The 21735-nt window shown below is 43.8% G+C and overlaps 1 protein-coding gene across 1 annotated transcript in view; it reads right to left on the reverse strand.

The window, feature by feature from the left end:
- LOC134577323 (sulfotransferase 2B1-like) overlaps nt 1-21735 on the reverse strand; it is a 104817-nt gene that overhangs the window by 31158 nt on the left and 51924 nt on the right. Inside the window, exons 2-3 of the mRNA XM_063436027.1 lie at nt 8889-9024; nt 8570-8778 (exon numbers count right to left, since the gene is read on the reverse strand). Coding sequence (XP_063292097.1) covers nt 8570-8778; nt 8889-9021 — 342 coding nt within the window. The 5' untranslated portion in view covers nt 9022-9024. The remainder of the gene's footprint in view (nt 1-8569; nt 8779-8888; nt 9025-21735) is intronic.

Below are 21735 nucleotides of genomic sequence, written 5' to 3' on the forward strand. Positions count from 1 at the left end.
GTGTTTTTTAATTTCTGCTGTGTTTGTGTTTAGCTGTAATTATACTCTTACTCATTTACTGTACCCACCCATATTATATACAGTTTTTCTCCTCATTAAATGGTCATTCTAAAGATACCATTATTGTCATCATATCATATAATCGATCACAAAAAAATTATAAAATATGAAGACATTTTTTTAAAAGCACACTTTTTAAAAGCACACTTTGACCCCCAAAATCTGTTACGCATCTACAATCACCCAAAAACACCCATGCTAAATAGTTTCTAAATTTTGTCCTGAGTTTAGAAATACCCAATGTTAACATGTTCTTAGCTTTTTTTGCAAGTTATAGGGCTATAAGTACAAGTAGGGCATTGCTGTTTCAAAATGTATATTTTTAACACTTATCAACAGTGACATTGTAACACTTATCTGTCCTAAATCTCTGAATTACACCTCATATGTACATATTTTTTTAAAGTAGACAACCCAGGGTATTCAATATGGGGTATATCCAGTCTTTTTTAGTAGCCACTTAGTCACAACACTGGCCAAAGTTTGCATTTATATTTGTGTGTTAAAAATGCAAAAAAACAATTATGCACAATTATGAACTTTGGCCAGTGTTTGTGACTAAGTGGTTACTAAAAAAGACTGAACATACCCCATTTACAAAACCTTGGGATGTCTTCTTTTGTAAATGGTATGCCATCATGAAGGTAATTCTCATTACTGGGCTACCATACGTTCTCAAATGCAACATAACCAATCTGGCAAATTTCAATGTAAGTAAACGGAAAATCAAGCCTTATATTTGACCCTGTAACTTCAAAAACACTATAAAACCTGTACACTGGGGGCAGGGCCCAGTGGGCCTGGAGCTGACAATTATGATGAGCCGAATTAAAGAATCTTATCGACCAAAAACACTGAAACAACACCCAAGCGTCATGTATCTGATGGAGATGGTGTTGGAGGGAAAGGATGCAGCTATACGAAAACACATACTCTCTCTCATTTATGCTTTCATCTTTCAAGTAAATCCATACCCCCTAACAGCAGTGTCCAGTGAAGCAGGAAGTCAATAGGCAGGGTAAAAGGGTGTGCCACTGATGCGAATCACGTGACCAGGCCTGCCAAAAGGGATGAACATGCCCAAAAAGGGGGCATGTTTGTCCAAAGAATTGGAAGGCCAGCCTGGCATGAATGCATGTCAGGCTGCCTACCAATCATATAAGCTGTCCAACTAAGGGCAAACTATGCAGGCAGCACCCTGAAGTTGACATAAATGCATCAAATGATGCTCCTACTCCACGCTTTCTAAGGACTGTTCCCGAGCACTCACATGTCCACTTGTCTCCTTATCATCTTACTAGCAGGCAGAAGTTCCTGGTATATAGTCTGGGACAGAGTAAAGGTATATGTAGTGAGTGTAGTGTATGTAGTGAGTGTAGATGAAAGGGGACATGCCACAGTGTTAGAGAAACCAAAGTCTGCATTACCTAAACTAATTTTATTGTCAGCCATTCCATACAGGTTTTGTTGACATACATCCCTCTTAAGCTTCCAAACTTAAAGAGACACTATAGTCCCCAGAACAACTACCACTTATTGTATTTGTTCTGGTAAGTAGAATCATTCCTTTCCGACTTTTTGCAGTAAACACTGTCTTTTCAGAGAAAATAACTCAACTGGCCACTCCTTAGATGGCTGCTAGAGGTGCTTCCTGGGGCAGTACTGCATGCAGACACTGAACTTGCCTCATAGAGATGCATTGATTCAATTTATCTTTATGAGGAGATGCTTATTGGCCTGGGCTATGTTTGACTTGTGCTGGCTCTGCCCCTGATCTACCTAGTTGACAGTCTCAGCCAATCCTATGGGGAAGCATTGTAATTTGCTCAGACCACCACTTCTGATTATGTCAGCAGACAGAGTCAGTTCAGAGGCAGAGCCAGCAGCTGCAGACTTGAATACAAGTAAGATTTTACTATATTTAGGGAGGCAAGAGAGGGCCGGGGGGGCTAGAAGGTGGTTTTCACATAATAGGGTCAGAAATACATGATTGTGTTCCTTTAAGCAAGAGTATGTGAAGAGTAGTTAGGGTTGCCAACTTTCTTGGGAAAAAAATACCAGCCTTTGTTTAATTAATTAGTGATGAGTGACATCACATGATGTAAATCACAAGGAGTGACATAAGAGAAAATTCAGTCAAATCACCAACAAACTACTCACAGTTTGATTCTGCTGTATAGATAAATTGCTCCCAGTGTCTCCCTGTCTCCCAGTGTCTCAGTCTCGCAAGTCTCCCCATTTCTCAGTGTGTCCCCATGTATCACAGTGTCAGTGTCCCCATGTCGCCCAGTTCCCTAGTCTCCCAATGTCCCAATTTCTCCCAGTGTCCCCATGTCTCAGTGTGTCCCCATGTCACTAGGATACTAGGGGACACAGTGAGACATGGGAACACAGAGACCCGGGAACACTGGGAGACATGGGGGCACTTGTGAATACAGACATGGGGACACTGGGAGACATGGAGACACAGGCATTTGGGGACACTGGGAGAAATGGAGACACAGACACTAGGAGACTAGGGGACACTGAGACACTAGGGACACTAAGAGACATGGAAACACAGACAGTGGGAGACTAGTGGACACTGGGAGACTAGGGGACACTGGGAGACTAGGGGACACAGACACTAGGGATACTGGGAGACATGGTGGCACTTGTGGACATAGACATGGGGACACTGGGAGACATGAGGACACAGACACTGGGAGGCTTGGGGCCACTGGCTGGGAGACATGGGGACACTGGGAGACATGGGACCGTGTCCCTAGTGTTTCCGTGTCCCAATGTCTCAGTGTCTCCCAATGTCCCTATGTCTCACAGCGTCCCCATGTGTCTCAGCATCCTCATGTCTCACAGTGTCCCCTAGTGTCTCAGTGTCCCTATGTTTTCCAGTGTCCCCAAGTATCTCAGTGTCCCCAGGTTTCCCAGTGTCCCCTAGTGTCTGTGTCCCCATGTGTCCCTTAGTGTCTCAGTGTCCCCATGTCTCCCTGCTGCCTCTCCCCCATCCCTCCCTTACCTGAGCTGTAGAGCTGCTGTCTGGACTCTCAAAGCTGTGTAGCTGCTCCCCCACGGATCAGTGAGTAGTAGAGAGAGGCAGAGATGCGCTGTAACTTCCTATCTCTCTCCACGCACAGTGACCCCAACTGGCAGGTGCTGGTATTGCAGAGTAATCTCCGTTTATACTGAGAAAAATACCTGCATTTGTATTGCCGGTATTACTGCAATACTGGCACGGCCAGGCAGCCTCAAATACTGGCTGTGCCACTAAAATAATACCAGTCAGGTGGCAAACCTAATAGTAGTGTGTTAAAAAAAAAAGAATATATATATACCGTATATACTCGAGTATAAGCCGAGTTTTTCAGCACATTTTTTGTGCTGAAAACCCCCAACTCGGCTTATACTCGAGTCAATAGTCTGTAATATGGCAATTTGCATTGCCATAATACAGACAGGGGCTGTGGGGGCTGTGAGAGAGTTTACTTACCTCTCCTGCAGCTCCTGTCAGCTCTCTCCTCCTGCGCGCCGTCCGTTCAGCACCTCGGTCAGCTCCCAGTGTAAATCTCGCGAGAGCCGCGGCTTATACTCGAGTCAATAGTCTGTATTATGGCAATTTGCATTGCCATAATACAGACAGGGGCTGTGGGGGCTGTGAGAGAGTTTACTTACCTCTCCTGCAGCTCCTGTCAGCTCTCTCCTCCTGCGCGCCGTCCGTTCAGCACCTCGGTCAGCTCCCAGTGTAAATCTCGCGAGAGCCGCGGCTCTCGCGAGACTTACACTGTGAGCTGGCAGAAGAGCTGAACGGACGGCGCAGAGGAGGAGAGAGCTGACAGGAGCTGCAGGAGAGGTAAGTAAACTCTCTCACAGCCCCCACAGCCCCCCACTGAACTACCAATGCTGGACCACCAGGGAAGGAGAGCCCCCCTCCCTGCCATGTATCAAGCAGGGAGGGGGGACGAAAAAATATAATAATAAAATTTTAAAAATAATAAAATAATGAAATTAAATAAAAAAAATAATAAGAAGATATAATAATAAAAATATTTTTTTGAACATTAACATAATTTAAAAAATAATAATAAAATTGCCCACCCCCCACCAAGGCTCTGCATCACACACACACACACACTGCATTCATAGACACACTGCATTCATACACACACTGCATTCATACACACACTGCATTCATACACACTGCATTCATAGACACACTGCATTCATAGACACACTGCATTCATAGACACACTGCATTCATAGACACACTGCATTCATACACACTGCATTCATACACACTGCATTCATACACACACTGCATTCATACACACACTGCATTCATACACACACTGCATTCATACACACACTGCACTCATACACACACTGCACTCATACACACTGCACTCATACACACTGCACTCATACACACTGCACTCATACACACACACTGCACTCATACACACACACTGCACTCATACACACTGCATTCATACACACACTGCATTCATACACACTGCATTCATACACACACTGCATTCATACACACACTGCATTCATACACACTGCATTCATACACACACTGCATTTATACACACACACTGCATTCATACACACACACTGCATTCATACACACACACTGCATTCATACACACACACTGCATTCATACACACACACACTGCATTCATACACACACTGCACACATACACACACTGCACACATACACACACTGCACACATACACGCTGCACTCATACACACACACTGCATTCATTAAACACACACTGTAAATAAATATTCAATTAATATATATTTTTTAGGATCTAATTTTATTTAGAAATTTACCAGTAGCTGCTGCATTTCCCACCCTAGTCTTATACTCGAGTCAATAAGTTTTCCCAGTTTTTTGGGGTAAAATTAGGGGCCTCGGCTTATATTCGGGTCGGCTTATACTCGAGTATATACGGTATATATATATATATATATATATATATTTTTTTTTAATGGGCCTATTCCATGGGCCTGGGCCTGGAGCAGTAGCTCCATTAGGCCCTATGTTAATCCGGCCCTGACTGGGGGTACTGTTATACTCAGGAGACTTTGCTGAACACAAATATTAGTGTTTGAAAACAGTAAAACATATCACAACAATGATATCATCATTGAAAGTGCTGTTTGTGAAAAATGCAAAAGACTTCACTTTCACTGACAATATCATCGCTGTGATCTGTTTTACTGTTTTGAAACACTAATATTTGTGTTCAGTGAAGTCTCCAAAGTAAAACAGTACTCCCATGTACAGGTTTTAGGGTGTCATGGAAAGTTACAGGGTTAAATACAGTGCTAGCAAATACAATTCTCTGGACTTTCGGCCTCGGTCAGGCAGGTCCCTCAAATTGCAATGAATAAAATTACTTAATTATGTTACATAAATATGCACGTAGAATTTAAATATATATACACATATTTATTTATTGGATGTCTACGTGTATATTTATGCAATTATTTGTGTAATTATGTGTGTATATATATATATATATTACTATATATATATATATATATATATAAATAAAATATCCATGGGCGTCCACAGGAATTTTTCCAGGGGGGCATAATTGTAATGACATCCATGCTTGGCCCCTTTTTAAAAGTGTCATGAAAGGGAAGGAGCATAGTTATTGTCACATAAAGCCAGGGTGAATAGCGTTTTCACAACTATGGTGTGAGGAATATATGTTTGTATCCTGACACTATAGTGTTCCTTTAATCAACTCCCAGTGTCAGCTCCCAGTGTAAGTCTTGCGAGAGCCGCACTATGACCCCGCGGCTCTCGCGAGACTTACACTGGGAGCTGACAGAGGTGCTGAACGGACCGGCGCGGAGGAGGAGAGAGCTGACAGGAGCTACAGGAGAGGTAAGTAAACGCTCTGCAGCCCTCCCCTCCCCCCACTGAACTACCAATGCCACTGGACCCCCAGGGAAGGAGAGCCCCCCTCCCTGTCATGTATCAAGCAGGGAGGAGGGACGAAAAAAAATATATGCAAATTGCAAAATGCAAATTGCCATAATACAGACACTGACTCGAGTAAAAGCCGAGTTGGGGTTTTTCAGCACAAAAAATGTGCTGAAAAACCCGGCTTATACTCGAGTATATACGGTACTCCACATACAAACATACGTCAAAATCATACAAATTGGTCCAGTGGGTCAAAAGTTAGTTGGAAGTCCCTTTGTGACCGTCTGCAAGCATGGCTTGGGTGTGGTAAGCAAATACCTCCAGCATACAGAAAATAGCTCTATTCACAACAACAGTAAAAAACACATAAAAATACACAATTCCTATTATACTTAACAGAACCCCCACATCCCCAGATAGCTTGGATCTGAGCGCTCACTATATACGAACAGCGCTCAGATACCACAAACACAGTCAAATCGCCATGGGGTTAAACCATAGCAACAAGTTCCAACTGGTCTGGCAGTGTCCCACTATAAAAAAAGAGGGACAAACAAAAAGCATATCACACATAAGGAAGACTATTCTTGAAGCACATTATGTGGATTATCCGACCAACAGGAGAATGGACTTTTGAAGCACATAGCTGCTCCTCCTTTAAATTAGTGGCTCTCTATATTCTTTATTTTCTTTATCTGATAAATAAGTCTTTAATAAATTGGATTTTTATTCATCCCGCCAACTCTAGACCTCCAACTTCATTTCACTCTTTAAGTGCACCATATGCTGCGTATATAAATCTGGATCTTATCCTCATATATGCTATAGATCACATTAGGTTTTATTTCTTTGTTTTTTTATAGATCAATTAACATCTTATGTACTATCACTTTTATAAATAAGTATTTTTTTTATGATTATTTAAATGTGGTCCACAGAGCACACTGACACTTTTGCATATGTATATTGTTTGAATTGCTGTGCAGGGATTGGTGAGTGACCTCATAGGTGTTGTTTAGATACAGAGTGGTTATTGTGCTTGGAGTCCCCAGGCTCCATTCCTGCATAATTTTTTTTTAAATATTCTCAAGTACTTTAATACTGAATGAGGCTCCTTGGTGGCTCACTGTGTAGCTCCCATTGGAGCTATGACTAAGGCAGAGGTTACACTCTTTTTCAGCCATGCTAGTACAAGCAATGAACAGCTGATAATATTTAGCTGACACTCTTAGTCAATAAATGTCACAAGTGTGCTACCAACCCAACAGCTCTTCCGGTGTTGACTACTACAAATTCATATAAAGCGACTTCATATCATGCATCATCCACAAACTAGTAGCTTGGTAATAATATTTAGATAAATAAATAACTATAAATATGGAAAAGAAAGTAGCAAAAAGGTAAACCTAAAAAAATCTGGGATTGTTTTTGGTTTTCACATGTAATGTTTGAGAATTACCTGAAACATCTGCTGGGTTATTATCTTTTAAATAATTGTGCAACAGATACCATAGTGGATAAATTAACACAGCAAAGGATCAGTAGACTACTCTATGTTACCCATGTCTACATACATAGAGGGAACCTAATAAAAAGGCATAACATGATATAGTAGGAATTCCACCGAAGAAAATATTTTCCTGGCATGGTCTATATGAGCTTCTTAACATGCTGAGAGTAATACAAAATAATATATAACATTAGGCAGATGAAACTTGGGCCAAAATGTTTAAATGAACCGGAGAAGGCCAGCTCTTGCCAACACTTTCCTTAATCTACCACATACAAGCTTGTGATATCACATTTCATGTGTGTCAGGTTACCTGCCCCCGTGTCGCTTGCGGCGACCTTGCTTACCTCGTAATTGCGAGCAGTGTCATCTGGTCCCTGTCTACAGACATATATGTGTGCTGCACCCGGTCATGTGACCCGTAACACAGTGATGACCTCAGAGACCACAAGGGAGGGAAGAAACTCCTCCCACGTGTTGTGGTTAACACTAATTTTAGGTTAGCCAATTGGACACACCTTGTGTGTATATAAGCTAACCTCTCCCTTGTCTCAGTGCCGTGTTGTGGTCTTTGGTTTACCATTGAGCATTGCACTTATTTTGATTTCCTGGTTACTGATATTTGTCTTTGACTCTCGTTATTCTGTCTCTCTGTTTGCCTTGGCCTCAGCTCATGTTTTGACTATCCCTTTTTGCATAACCGGACCATTCTAAGTATTGGTATTGCAATTCTCTCTACTCTGTCCTTTCTGTGTGTTAGGGTTCCCTAGTGAAAGTTACATTGTGCCTTTACATGATGTCATATCAAAGAGCTGATGTTATATTAAATAGTTATTTGATTGCAGGAACAGGTAACCTCCTGGAATACTTCTGTCTAGGGGCATGTGGGATGTGGATCTGACAGTATATGTACCTTAGATTCCAGTGGTCTAATTTGTAGCTAAGATTAGTCTCATAAATCAATATGTATACTGTCTCATTGTATATATTACTGCATTGACTTGCACAAACAGCTCCCAAGTATGAAACTCAATTTTAATTATTGTACTCACTTTAGCCTTCGATTTGAAGAATGACTTTGCAAACAGTTGGTGTGCCAGATGTGATGTGATTATCCTAGGACGAGTCAAGGCCGCTATTTGCTCTCTAGAGTTTGCTATCTCATACCACGGTGATCGTACATAAATAGGTACTTGATTGCTCAACTCAGCATTTCCTTTGTACTTGATCAAATTTAAAATCTCTATCATCCAGTTGGTTCCTACATGAGAAAGACAAGTGCATCTCTAAGCATGTTCCAATTTCAAACTAAAGCATGCTCAAAAAGACAAAAGTAAGACAAGATTAACTTAATAATATTCAGTGTATTACCTGATTTAGGGTACGTAATATTGAAGATATCATCATCTTGTACAGCAAATTCATTTTCTGCATAGTTGAGGGATTCCTCGGTGTGTACATTAGAGACAAATTTTATCCCTTTATATAAGAATGTGCCTGTCATTATCTAGTAGTGAATATAAAAAATAAATATTAATTTCATATGAATATTATGCATTAGAATTATGTTTTAACTATATTTGTTTTATTTATCTTGTGTATTTTATAGACATTTCCATTATGACTCCCAATAATATCCAACAAATGTATGAAAAGAAAGACTCATATATTTTCTATTATGTCTTGCTTGTGGTAATTCCAAGAATGGTAGATCTATGCCTCCTCTATCTATATTGATTTTCTTACCCCTCCTGGGTGGTATGTTTATTCCTCATTCTCGGGTTCTCTGTGCAAAGAGGCCTCTGAAACAGTCCAGCACCTAGTAGCCGGATGCAAGATGTTAGCAGGAACAGCATACACGGAGAGACACAACCAGGTTGCTGGGATTGTGTACCGAAACATCTGCACAGAATATGGATTGGACCTGCCTAAGTCCACATGAGAGATACAACAAAGGGTAGTTGAGAATGACAGGGCTAAGTTCTGCACAGAACCCTCAAACTCCCAGGCCTCTGGTAGACGACCCGAGAATGACGAATAAACATACCACCCAGGAGGGGTGAGAACATCTATTTTATATGTATATAAATAATATGTATTTATAAATTACTCAATCATCTAGGGTGGCAAGTCATAGCCGTACGTATTACTTGTGACAATACATGGCGCAATGACTTATGGGGCTGGCATAGATTTTTTCCATGGCTATGTGGCTCTCTATTTTGTGCTATCCTATCTTTTTGAGACATATGTTTATGACTTGCAAGTTATAAACAGGTAACAGAAAAAGAGAAAAATCCAATATAAAAATGAAAATAAAACCCAATGCAACTAAAAAAATCACCCACATGGCTACATTCCACACTCAATGAGAATGGAGCTCTATGTTAGAGAGAGATAATGCCAGATGACGTAGAGGCATTGTGATGCAACAAACCAAAAACCCTTTGTCCTTTTCAATCCTATTGTCCCAGTGGTGTATTCTGGTTTTGTGCTGCCCTAGGCATGACAAAACTCGGGCACGCCCCTTTCCCCGTCCAAATGTTTCTTCCTGACAGGCACATGCCAAATTGATGCATGCACTGACATCCATTCACTGACAGATACACAGTCATTGTCACACACAATGTTTAACCAACACACACTTTCACTGAAATATACATATTCACAGACTTTCACACTCACTCATTGACTGTTACACTCACTCACAGTTACACACACACACACTCACATTCACCAGACACACATACACATTGACAGACATGCACATTCACCAACAGACACACATACACACCGACAGACATGAATTCACTGACAGACATGCATGTACACTCACTGACAGACACACACACACATTGACAGAAATGCATACACATTCACTCAGTGTCAGAAACACACACACTGAGACACACATATACTAATTGACAGATACACACTGACAAACACACATACTCACTCACTGACAGACATATAGACACTCAGTGTCAGACACACACGCACTCAGTGTCAAACACACACATTCACTGACAGACACACAATGAAAGACATACGCATTCACTGGTAGATACACACTCTCAGTGACAGACACGCATACACACACTGACAAACACACACACTGACAAACACAAATACACACTCACTGACAAAAACATATACACTCTCTGTGACAGACACACACACTCTCTGATAGACACATACACACTCACTAACAGACACACACACGAACATACTCACACACTAACACACATTTACTAACAGACACATACACACTAACACACATTTACACACACTAACCCACTCACTAACAGACACACACTAACACACACACACTAACACAATCAATAACAGACACACACACTAACACTCCCAATTCTGTTGATTTTTTTTTAAAGTTCAATCCACCCAGCCTCCCTACCTTTGGGAGTGCTAGAGTGGATTCTTCACTGGGGTCCAGTGGGGCTGGCTGCAGATCAGCAGACAGGTGGGCAGTTGGGCTGGTAGGCACAGTGGAGGTGGGTGTTGAGGGAGCAGTGATCTTCCTGCTCAGCTCTCTCGCGCCCCTCTCAGTGATGCCGGAGTGACGTCATATTCCAGCACCTGCATCACTGCGGTGTACGCTAGAGAGCTAAGCAGGGAGAGCTCAGGGGAGTGTGCTCCCTCACCACCCTCCTCAATATTCAGCGCATGTCAGGCATTTTTTGCCACCACCCTGAAAGTGTCACTAAGGCAAATGCATTGCCAGCCGAGTGGAAGATACAGCGCTGTACTGTCCCCAGGGCCGGTGCTTGGATTTTTAGGTACATAGGCAAAGATGAATTTTTCCGCCCCCCCCCCAAAAAAAAAAACATCTTCACCTATGTGCTCCTTAACCAGCTCCTCTCCCCTCCCCGACCATTAGTGGTCCCTTCCCTGTCCCTTAGTGTTCTTCTCCCCTCCCCCCGCTTTTCCCTGTCTCTTGGTGTTTCTCTCCCATTCCCTCCCTGTCCCTTGGTGCACCCCACACCCGTTTAGTGGTCACACTCCCCTTCCTGGTGTGCCTCCTACCTCTATTGTTGCATTGCCTAGCGAAGCAGATCCCCTAAAGGAGCTTCAGTTTTCTGTACCCGGCCGAACTGACAGGGAGTGCTCTCTCTGTGAGCACCTCCTGTCAGTCTGGCCAGGTACAGGAAACAGAAGCTCCTGTACCGCGCTCCACTCCGCTACACTCTGTACACACTGACAGTCACACACTCAATCACAAACACACAGACGTCACTGACAGACACAGACTTATTGACACTCATTGACAGACACACTGATAGTCACACACAGACTCAATGACAAACATACTCTCACTGATTTGACAGACACACACTCATACACTGACAAACACACTCATCATACACTGACAGACACACTCATACACTCACATGCACACACACAGACGCACTCACTCACACACACTCTGTCACTCACAGACGCACACACATTGTCACTCACAGACGCACACACATTGTCACTCACAAAGGCACACACTGTCACTCACAGACACACACGCTGTCACTCACAGACGCACACGCTGTCACTCACAGACACACACTGTCACTCACAGACACACACACTGTCACTCAGACACACTCTATCACTCACAGACACACACACTGTCACTCACAGACACACACACTGTCACTCACAGACACATCACATACATTCACTAATTATTTTAGAAATAAACATTTTCCACCCAGCCTCCCTACCTGGAGAGCTGGTGTGGATGATAATCATTCCCTGGGGTCCAGTGGGGCTGCTGGGCGGCGGGCAGCAGTACTGAGATCAGACGCGGCGAGGGAGCTCTAATCTCACCGCTCTGCTCCCTCGTACGCTGTCTAGTGATGCCGCGGGAGCCGGAATATGACGTCATATTCCGGCTCCCGCGGTATCAGCAGACAGGGCGTGAGGGAGCAGAGCAGTGAGATTAGAGCTCCCTCGCCGCGTCTGATCTCAGCACTGCCGCCCGCCGCGCCGGGGGCCGAGATGGTGGCCTGGCAGGAGGGAGAGCTTTCCTCCTGCCGGTCACTGAAATCTTGCACCCCCAGAGCCCGTGCGCCCTAAGGCGGCTGCCTGTGCCGCCTTATGGACGCGCGGGCCCTGACTGTCCCTCTTTTCTAGGTGCTCACTATTGTTGGTGAATCTTGGTATTTAACAGAGTTCTGCAGCAATAATACTCACAGTGATGTGTCTTCAAACTACAACAAATTAAAAGTATATTATATATTGTAAAAAAAAATAAAACATTAAAAAAGGCTTCTCATATTTAAAGGAGTTGTGAGCACTGGAAGCATTCATCATCGGTTTCAGCAGCTCTAACGGTATTGCATCGATGCCTCGATGTCAAGGAATGCTGCAATACCTCCCCTGACTGCCGAACCGCTTGCTGATCACTTCCCTGGAGCGATCACTTCAGGGTTGCCCCACGTGGCGCCCGGCAGAGTAGCAGAGCAGCAGAAGCCATCAGGCAGATGTGACAGACCGCCTGGCACCCACATTCTGCTTCCTCATGGTTGTCTATAGAAATTTCAGCCACCCAGACGAACAATTAGAACACTGCGGTGAGAACCGTTCCAAGGTGTTAATAGGTGTTAACAAACTCCCGGGCGGTCCCTGGTTCGTGCGTCTGTTCAGTGAGCTGTTTTGCATGGCCCATAGTCCAGAGGCAAGAGGCTGGCAAACATGCTCCTCCAAGAACCAGTGGTGAGGTTACTTTCGCCAAATATCTCCCCCCAAAGGTAAGACTGTCGGTCGGTTAGTCAAGCAGTCCACCCATTAGCAACTACTTGACCTGGTGATTTCTGTAGCCCGTCTATGTCCGGTATGTCCCCAGCACTTAAGTGGGCATCTGGTGCTCCCGGACTCTCTGTTGCTCTCCGGTTTGAAATTGGGGTTACCCGGTGGGCAGATGCCAGCGGTGTTCTGCCCCACAGCCAGCGTTACAGCTGGGTAGGTCGAAGGGTCGTCTGATCCTGGACTGAGGACAAGGGGAGGCCAGAGGCCAACTGCGCTCTGCCCTAGTGCCAGCGCTTCTGCTAGGGTGGCATGTGGGTCTTCATGCCCTGGACAAAGGGAAAGGGGAGGGCAAAGGCACACTGTTCTCTGCCCAGGTGCCAGCTCTTCTGCTGGGGTGGGGTCAGTGGATACCGCCGCCTCAGTCAATACCTCCATAACCTGTTTGGGAATTTGCTGCTGCGGGAAGTAATCGTCCACCTCCTCCCTCTGGTATTCCTGCTGTGGCTGTTGGGGATCTGAGACGGCTGTCCAGCAACCCTGTAGATCTGTTACAGAGACCGTCCCATCTGCACCATTGGGGTCAGGGGTGCTGTCCCCCTGTATTTGGGAAGAGGGACCAGGTGTCTCCTCTTCTGGTATATCTGGCTGCCGCTGGGGAGTAGGACCAACTGTCCCTACTCCTGGTACCTCAGGCTGTGGTTGGGGATCTGGGCCAGCTGCCCAGCATCCCTGTAGAGCCGGTGGAGAGATTTTGGAACAATCTCCACCTGCCAGTTGGGGTTCCTCACAAGACCAGTCTGTAAGGTCTGTATATCCGGCTGCCACTGGGGAGAGAGACCGTTTGTCTCCTCTCCCTGTAAGGTAAACTGCCACTGGGGAGTAGGACCGACTGTCCCTACTCCCGGTAACTCCGGCTGTAGTTGGGGTCTGGGCCAGCTGCCCTGCATCCCTGTAGGGCTGGTGGAGAGACCACGGTCCCATCTCCATCTATCGACTGGGGGTCTTCCCAGGACAAGTTGATGAGATCCCCTACTTCTAGAGCTGGTGGTGAAGCAGGTGGTACCTCCGCCAGGTCTCCCTAGCTGTAGGGCTGGGTCTGCCACCCAGCTCTCCTGCTCTGCTTGCAGGATATATTGAGGCTGAATTGAGCTGAGCAGGTGTTGGTAATCCTGCCCCAGCTCCCATTCCGGGGTGGCCAGGTTGATCAGGTCTGGCCCCATGTCACCAGCTCTAGGGAGGTCCAGCATGATTATGTATGTTCCAAAAGCGTGACTTTCTAGCACTCCCGAACTCCGGTTCGGCAAAGGCCCCCCCAATAACAGGCCAGGGCCATTGTACATGTTTAGTCTTTTTTAGTAGCCACTTAGTCACAAACACTGGCCAAAGTTAGCGTTCATTTTTGTTTTTGTGTTAAAAAAGCAAAAAACGAATATTTGGCCAGTGTTTGTGACTAAGTGGCTACTAAGAAAGACTGGACATACCCCACTTGCAATACCTTAGGTTGTCTACTTTTGCAAATGGTATGCCATCATGGGGGTAATTCTCATTCCTGGGCTACCATACGCTCTCAAAGGCAATATAACCAATCTGGCAAATTTCAATGTAAAAAAAATGAAATGCAAGCCTTATATGTGACTCTCTAACTTTCCAAAACACCATGAAACCTGTACATGGGGGGTACTGTTATTCTCGGGAGACTTCACTAAACACAAATATTAGTGTTTTAAAACAGTAAAACATATTACAACAATAATATAGTCCATAAAAGTGACGTTCGTTTGTAAAAAATGCAAAAAACTTCACTTTTACTTAAAATATCATCGTTGTAATACAATTTACCAATTTGAAACACTAATATTTGAGTTCAGCGAAGTCTCCCGAGTAAAACAGTACCCCCCATGTACAGGTTTTATGTTGTCTTGGAGAGTTACAGGGTCAAATATAGTGCTTGCGAATTAAATTCTCTGCACTTTCTCCCTGTGTTGTCAGGCATGTCAATCAAATTTTAATTAATCAAATCACCTAATTATGTTAAAAGATAACTTAAATATACACGTAGAATTTAAATACATATGCATTTATAGGTATTTAAATTCTACGTGTATAATAATGTAATATTTTATGTAATTATATGTATTTATCTATATATATATATTTGCGGTTATTTGCATTTTATATATAGATAGATATATATAGAATGTCATTCTAAGTGTATTTTGTTACCAATATATATATATTAATAACAAAATACAGTTTATATAAAATTTTGTTTCAATATTTTATTTATTAATTTTATTATTTTATTTATTTATTATTGTAATTATGCTTATTTATATATATAATATATGTGTATATATCTATTATATATATAATATATGTATATTATATATATGTAACGTCATTCTAAGTGTATTTTAATACTAATATATGTACTTATATTAGTATTAAAATACACTATGTATGACGTTAAATATATATAATATACATATATATTATATATATAATATATATACATATATTAATATATATATATATATAAATACATTTGATTTATTTTAAAACATGTCTAATTTTTTTTTTTTTTATACTTCCCACCAGCAGGGGGACTGTCTGATATTTTAGACAGTCCCCCTGCTGGCAGAGCCACAGCCAGCTATAGGGGGCCATGTGATCGCTCTTTGAGAGCGATCACATGGCCCCCGGGGGCCTGATTTGCCGTGGGGGGGCTGCCTGGGCTGTGAGGCAGTCCTCCCGAAGCGGAGCGCCGGTAAGGTAAGTATACCGGGCGCTCCAGGGCTTAAAGCCGTTACAGCGTGCTATGCCGTCACAACGGCTTTAAAGCCCACTTAAACCGTGACGGCATAGCACGTCGTAATGGCGTGAAGGGGTTAAATAGGATGCGAGGTGTTAAAAATGGATTCACACTCTGGTGTAATTCCCAAATACTATCGACAGAAAATAGTGTGCAATAATGCATGTATGCCTCAGAGTCTGATGAGAATGATATATCCTTTTCCATTTTTCCTGCTGTAATATAGGAAGGAATTTAGATATTTATACTAAACAGTATAAAAATTAAATTATGAAAGAGAAAGGAATATGCCTTAAAGAGGAAAAATAAAAAAAACTACCTGAGGTTCAGCAAAAAGAAGCCTGAAGTTGACAGTCAAAACTGGAAACAATATCACTGAAAGGACTACCAGATGCCAGGATAACCTAAAAAAGGTAAATTTGTTTGGATTTGGCGCCTTTTTAAAGGAGGCGTGTGATGTCACTGATGACGTCACCGGCTTTGCGAATGATCGCAATGCGCATGCGCGTAACCTGTACCCCGCGCATGCGCGGAAGATAGCATGAGGTGCCTGCCGCGTCCGCGCATGCGCGGAAGCCAGCATGATGCGCCCGCCGGTCCGCGCATGTGCGGAAGTCCCCATGACGCGGCCGGCAGTTCGCGCGCGCGCAGAGCGACCCCAGGACGCCGACCAAGATGGCGGCTGCCCAAACCCGGGAAAAACATAAAGAAGAGGAACATTTACTAAGAGGTGGAAGGGGGGGGGGGACCTGACAGCCATAAAGTTTTACATATACTTATAAATATGTATATTTGCTTACTGCGCATGCCAAGTAAAAGATAAGAAGAATCTTCTGAAGATTAGGTTCTTTTGCCACTTCCTGCTACCGCTTGGTCACTGCAGGGAATTGTTCTTATTACCAATTTAACTTGCTACCCCTAGGGTCACTGTAAGTGGCTCCCGGTCACTAAAGGAGCATCTCCAGGGGGTTTTCTTTTGCGCAGGGCCACGTACTGGAGACTTCCCAAGGAAGAGAGGCTGAACTCCCTTGGGGCCGAAGGTAAAAACCCTCAGGTAAGCCAAAAAGGAAAAGATGTTATATAGGGATAGGACAGAAACAAAAAGACTGAGGGAGTAATGGTGGGGGGGGGGGGGTATTTTAATTCTGTTCCTGTCTAATTAGGGATAGGGAGGAGCTAACCCATTGTTGTGCTGCCATGGATTTGGCCAGGAAATATATATACACACACTCGGAATTTAATATGTAATGGATAATGTCAGAGATAAAAGTTGGTTGTGGTGTGCCGAAACCAACGTCCGAGTGGGCCTGTAAATAAAAGAGGTCCCACCAAGGAGAATTGTATGTTCTAAGGGTGCTGGTGGGTGGGGAACACTTGAACTTGAACGTCAGAGGTGAGTAGGGGCTGGGTGTTTAAGTAGGGGACTTACTCCTCCCACAAATTCAGGCCTAATGGCCTTTCTACTTGTGCTCGGAATTTAATATGTAATGGATAATGTCAGAGATAAAAGTTGGTTGTGGTGTGCCGAAACCAACGTCCGAGTGGGCCTGTTAATAAAAGAGGGCAAAAAGAAGTTAGAAAAAAACACACTTTATTGCATTTGTTTACATGACTAAATTCCTGAAGGCTTGGCGAAGTTCTCTTTCTGGTTGTGGAATATACGTATTGTATATAGAGGACTTCCAGCGACCCAGTCTCTTTATGATGTGGACCGGGGTGTTAGTACTAGAAGCTAATGAAGCGGCTCCTATGCGAAAGGAATGCCCGGAGAATGAAGTTGGGTTGTAACCCAATTTTCCCAATAAGGTTCTAACATGCGTGGTGAATTTTGCTGTAGTGAGTGGGTGCCCTTGTAGTTGTAAGAGTGGTGAGTCTGGTAAGGTCGTGCTATGGGTTGACCGTAAGAGGTCTAGTGTCTTAACTGGACACCAAGCATTGTCTGTTAAAAAGAGAGGAATGATAGTGGGGTGTAGGGACTGATTAGTTTTGGTAGATGGGATTGTGAGAATGTAATAGTCGTCTACTTTAGTGAGTTGTGAGGTTTTAAGGCTGTGAGTGGTATCTCCTTGACAAATAACGGTAAATTCCCTAGGTCTTAAGAACCCATAAAAAGCTAAATAGATAGCAGATTTGATCACCAGGTTAGTGTTGGGATCAAAAGGGGATTCGTCGAGGAGGTTGCTAAGTAATCTAAAGATAGGCCCATCTATAGGTAGTCTGGTGGTAATAGGTGGAACCGACACTTTAGAGATCCCCTTTAAGATTTTCTTGATGGGGTATGATGACAAAAAGGGGGTGTTGTTAGGGAAATTTGTGAGGCTGTGATGCTGCACCCCCGTGAGGTATAATTTAATTGTGTTGTGGGAAAGTTTTAAGTGTAAGTGGAAAAAAGAGGCAAAAGCCACCATAGTTTGGGTTGAGAAATCACCTTGTAATCCGAATTCAGCTGTAAATTTATTGAAAATGGTAAGTGCCCTACTGTAGGTGATAGTAGTGCTTGGTGCGTAAGAGTCCTAGCATGGTGCATAATTGCGTTCAATCCAAGATTAACTCGTGAAAATTCGGTGTTCTGGATGGTTAATGGTGGGCTGACGGGAGTGCCTGGAAAAACACCTGAAATTGAGATCGAGACAGAGCATCAGCAGCCGTGTTGTGAATACTCGGGATGTGAAGGCAAATTAAGTGGAACTGGAACTGCCAACCAGGTCAGCTTGCGAATCAGTCGCATGATGGTAAGAGAGGAAGAGCGCCCTTTATTAATGATATCGCAAGGTGACGAGTTGTCGGAATAACACTTTACTGCCTTGCCGGACCAGAGGTGACCCCAATTATGTGCGTCCGCCACGATGGGGTAAATTTCAGAGCTGAAGTTTCTCTAAACCCCGGCAAGGCATCCGTCTCAGCTGGCCAGTGACCCCTAAACCAGTGATTACCAAATATAGCTGCGAAACCCGTGTTGGCTGCAGCGTCAGTGTAAATGCAGGGTGAGGAGTCGGAGAGAGGGTGAATAAACATGGAGATACCGTTCCATTGAGTCAAAAACTTCCCCCACATGAGTAGGTCAGCTTTGGAGTGCTGGTCCAACGCGATTGGGCAGGCGTCCGGTACCTCGTAAAGCAGACAAAGGAGCCTGGACACCCTGCGGAACGATGCGCATCGCGAAATTCAGGGACCCCAATAAGGACTGAAGTTCTTTCCTGGTGCATACATCATTCCGCATGAACATATCTATTTCCCCTCTCAGGCGGACCAGTTTTTCAGGGGGAAGGCTGGCGCGGAAGGTACCAGAGTCTAGCTCTATCCCCAAGAAAGTAAGTTTAGTAGTGTGGCCAATTGTTTGAGAGGGAGACAAAGGTACCCCAAGGGTGGAGAAAAGTGCAGAGGTGCTGAGGATATCGGTGGGTGTGCGTGTGCTTGGTTCTATGATGAGGAAGTCATCCAAGTAGTGAACGACGGCGTGACACCTAATAATGTTCAGAAGCAGCCAGCATAGAGTTTCTGCGAAAATATCAAACAGTTTAGGGCTGCTTCTGGACCCAAAAGTGAGTCGCGTGGAAAAATAGTACCTGTTTTGCCATTTAACACCGTGCAAGTGCCAAAGTGATGGGTGCATGGGCAGTAATTTGAATGCGTTGGTAATGTCTGTTTTACTAAGCCAAGCGTTGCTACCAGTTTAAATAATGGTTTGTATAGCGTCGTCTATTTTTACGTATTGTAGTGAGAATTCGTCTGCGGGAATGAGTGCGTTGATGCTAGGAACAAAAGAAGAGTGCGGTGCCGATAAATCAATAATCATGCGCTTTTTATTTGAATATTTGTGTACAGCTATGCCAATAGGGTTAGTGCGCCAGGAGGAAAACGGTGAGGAGGTGAAGGGGCTGATCATGAAACCTTGTGCTATTTCTGTGGAGAGGAGAACGTCCGTGGCCTCTGGGTCTAAGCAGGCTGATAGGAGATTGGGGCATTCCAGTGTCCCTGAGGGAATGGCCACGAGACCCGTGAGAAAGCCCTGGGTAAACCCGGTTATCAAATACTCCACTAGATGTTTACTTGGATGATTTTTTAAGTATAAAGCCAGGTTGTCGATATTAACGTCGGTTAGTCATTTGCTAGGAGACATCCTGGCCAGGCACATGGTCTTAGTGTGTGCCCTGAAGCAGATAGAGCAGATGTGCAACAATCTACAAGCGCTGATAAAATAGAAAGGTGAACAGCGCTAAAGATCAGAAATTGTACATACGTTTAGTAGAAATACTGGCCAGCGGAGTAACTTTAAAAAAAGGAAAAACAAAGATACAAATAATGGTACAGTATGTATGAACGATATAATTCCACAAGAACAAAGGTGTTATATTCACACTCACACTTTGAGGAGCTATATCAGCTCGGTGTTAAGAGCTTGGACGGAATAATCCCCGTCTATGGATTTCTTGAGGTTCCAGATCGTTGGTGAGTTTATAGGTGTAAGTATTCGTTATATGAAAAACAAGAGTAAAATACGCCACATGGTATAGTACGTAAATATAAAATATTGTAGTAAGAGTAGATGATCCTACTTACATATACTAGAGCAACGACCTGCTCTAGTTTGGAGAATTTCAGGTGGAATAATCCCCACCTGAATAGTTATTTCGTGGTAACACCTCCAAGTAAGTGAATAGTTATTTCGTGGTAACACCTCCAAGTAAGTATGTTAGTAGCTGCTGCTATAGTTTTGGTGCAGGGAAAATACATTTTATACAGAATAAAACAGAAAATACCATAAAAACCACTAGGTGGCAATGACAGGCCAAAACTGGGTATGTGATTTAATACAACGAAAAGTATGAATGAAAGTTTTTTGTAGTCGATATGTTTGCTTTATAGTAACTTGACTGGAATCCCTTTCCCACATAGAATGAAGTATAGTTTCTTTAACATCATGAATTACTCCCCAAATTGATTTATATGTATTTTCTGCTTAAAATAAGGTTTGTACCGAAAGCTTATTAGACCTTGAGAGAGAGGGGGAGGGGGGATGTAAGACCCCCCCAGGCGGGAGTACAAAAGAGCCACCTAAATGCTGACGTGAGGGGGACCGTGGGTGGTCCCCAGTAAAATTTTCCGATATGTTCCGGCCCCTTGATGAGACCACAGTGCGGTGTGGTGGGGACCGGAATATAACGCAATTAACTCACGATTAGCTGGCAAGCAAACCGGACCGCCGAAAAACTGAGGATTTCCGCCGTGCAGCCAATACATCAGACGCCCGAACCGGAAGTGACGCGAACCTGAAGACACACGCGAACCAGAAGTAGAACAAGGAACACTTGAACTCGAACGTCAGAGGTGAGTAGGGGCTGGGTGTTTAAGTAGGGGACTTACTCCTCCCACAAATTCAGGCCTAATGGCCTTTCTACATATATACACATATAGAAGGCGTTATGCCTGAAATTGTGGGAGGGATTTCATGCCTATTTAAACCCTGCGTTCCCCCCACTCACCTGTCTGCGACGATTTCGGAAATTCGCTTTCATTTCCGTTTTCACAGACCTCTGACGTCTATCTGCCGCGACGCTCGTACTCAGCCCACCGGTTTTCGTGAGTATCTTTCATCCGCACGGAGGCCGTTCGGCGGTTCGCCCAAAACGTGAGTCCATTCGA

This window comes from Pelobates fuscus, chromosome 11 (assembly GCF_036172605.1).
Source record: "Pelobates fuscus isolate aPelFus1 chromosome 11, aPelFus1.pri, whole genome shotgun sequence".
Classification (NCBI taxonomy): domain Eukaryota; kingdom Metazoa; phylum Chordata; class Amphibia; order Anura; family Pelobatidae; genus Pelobates; species Pelobates fuscus.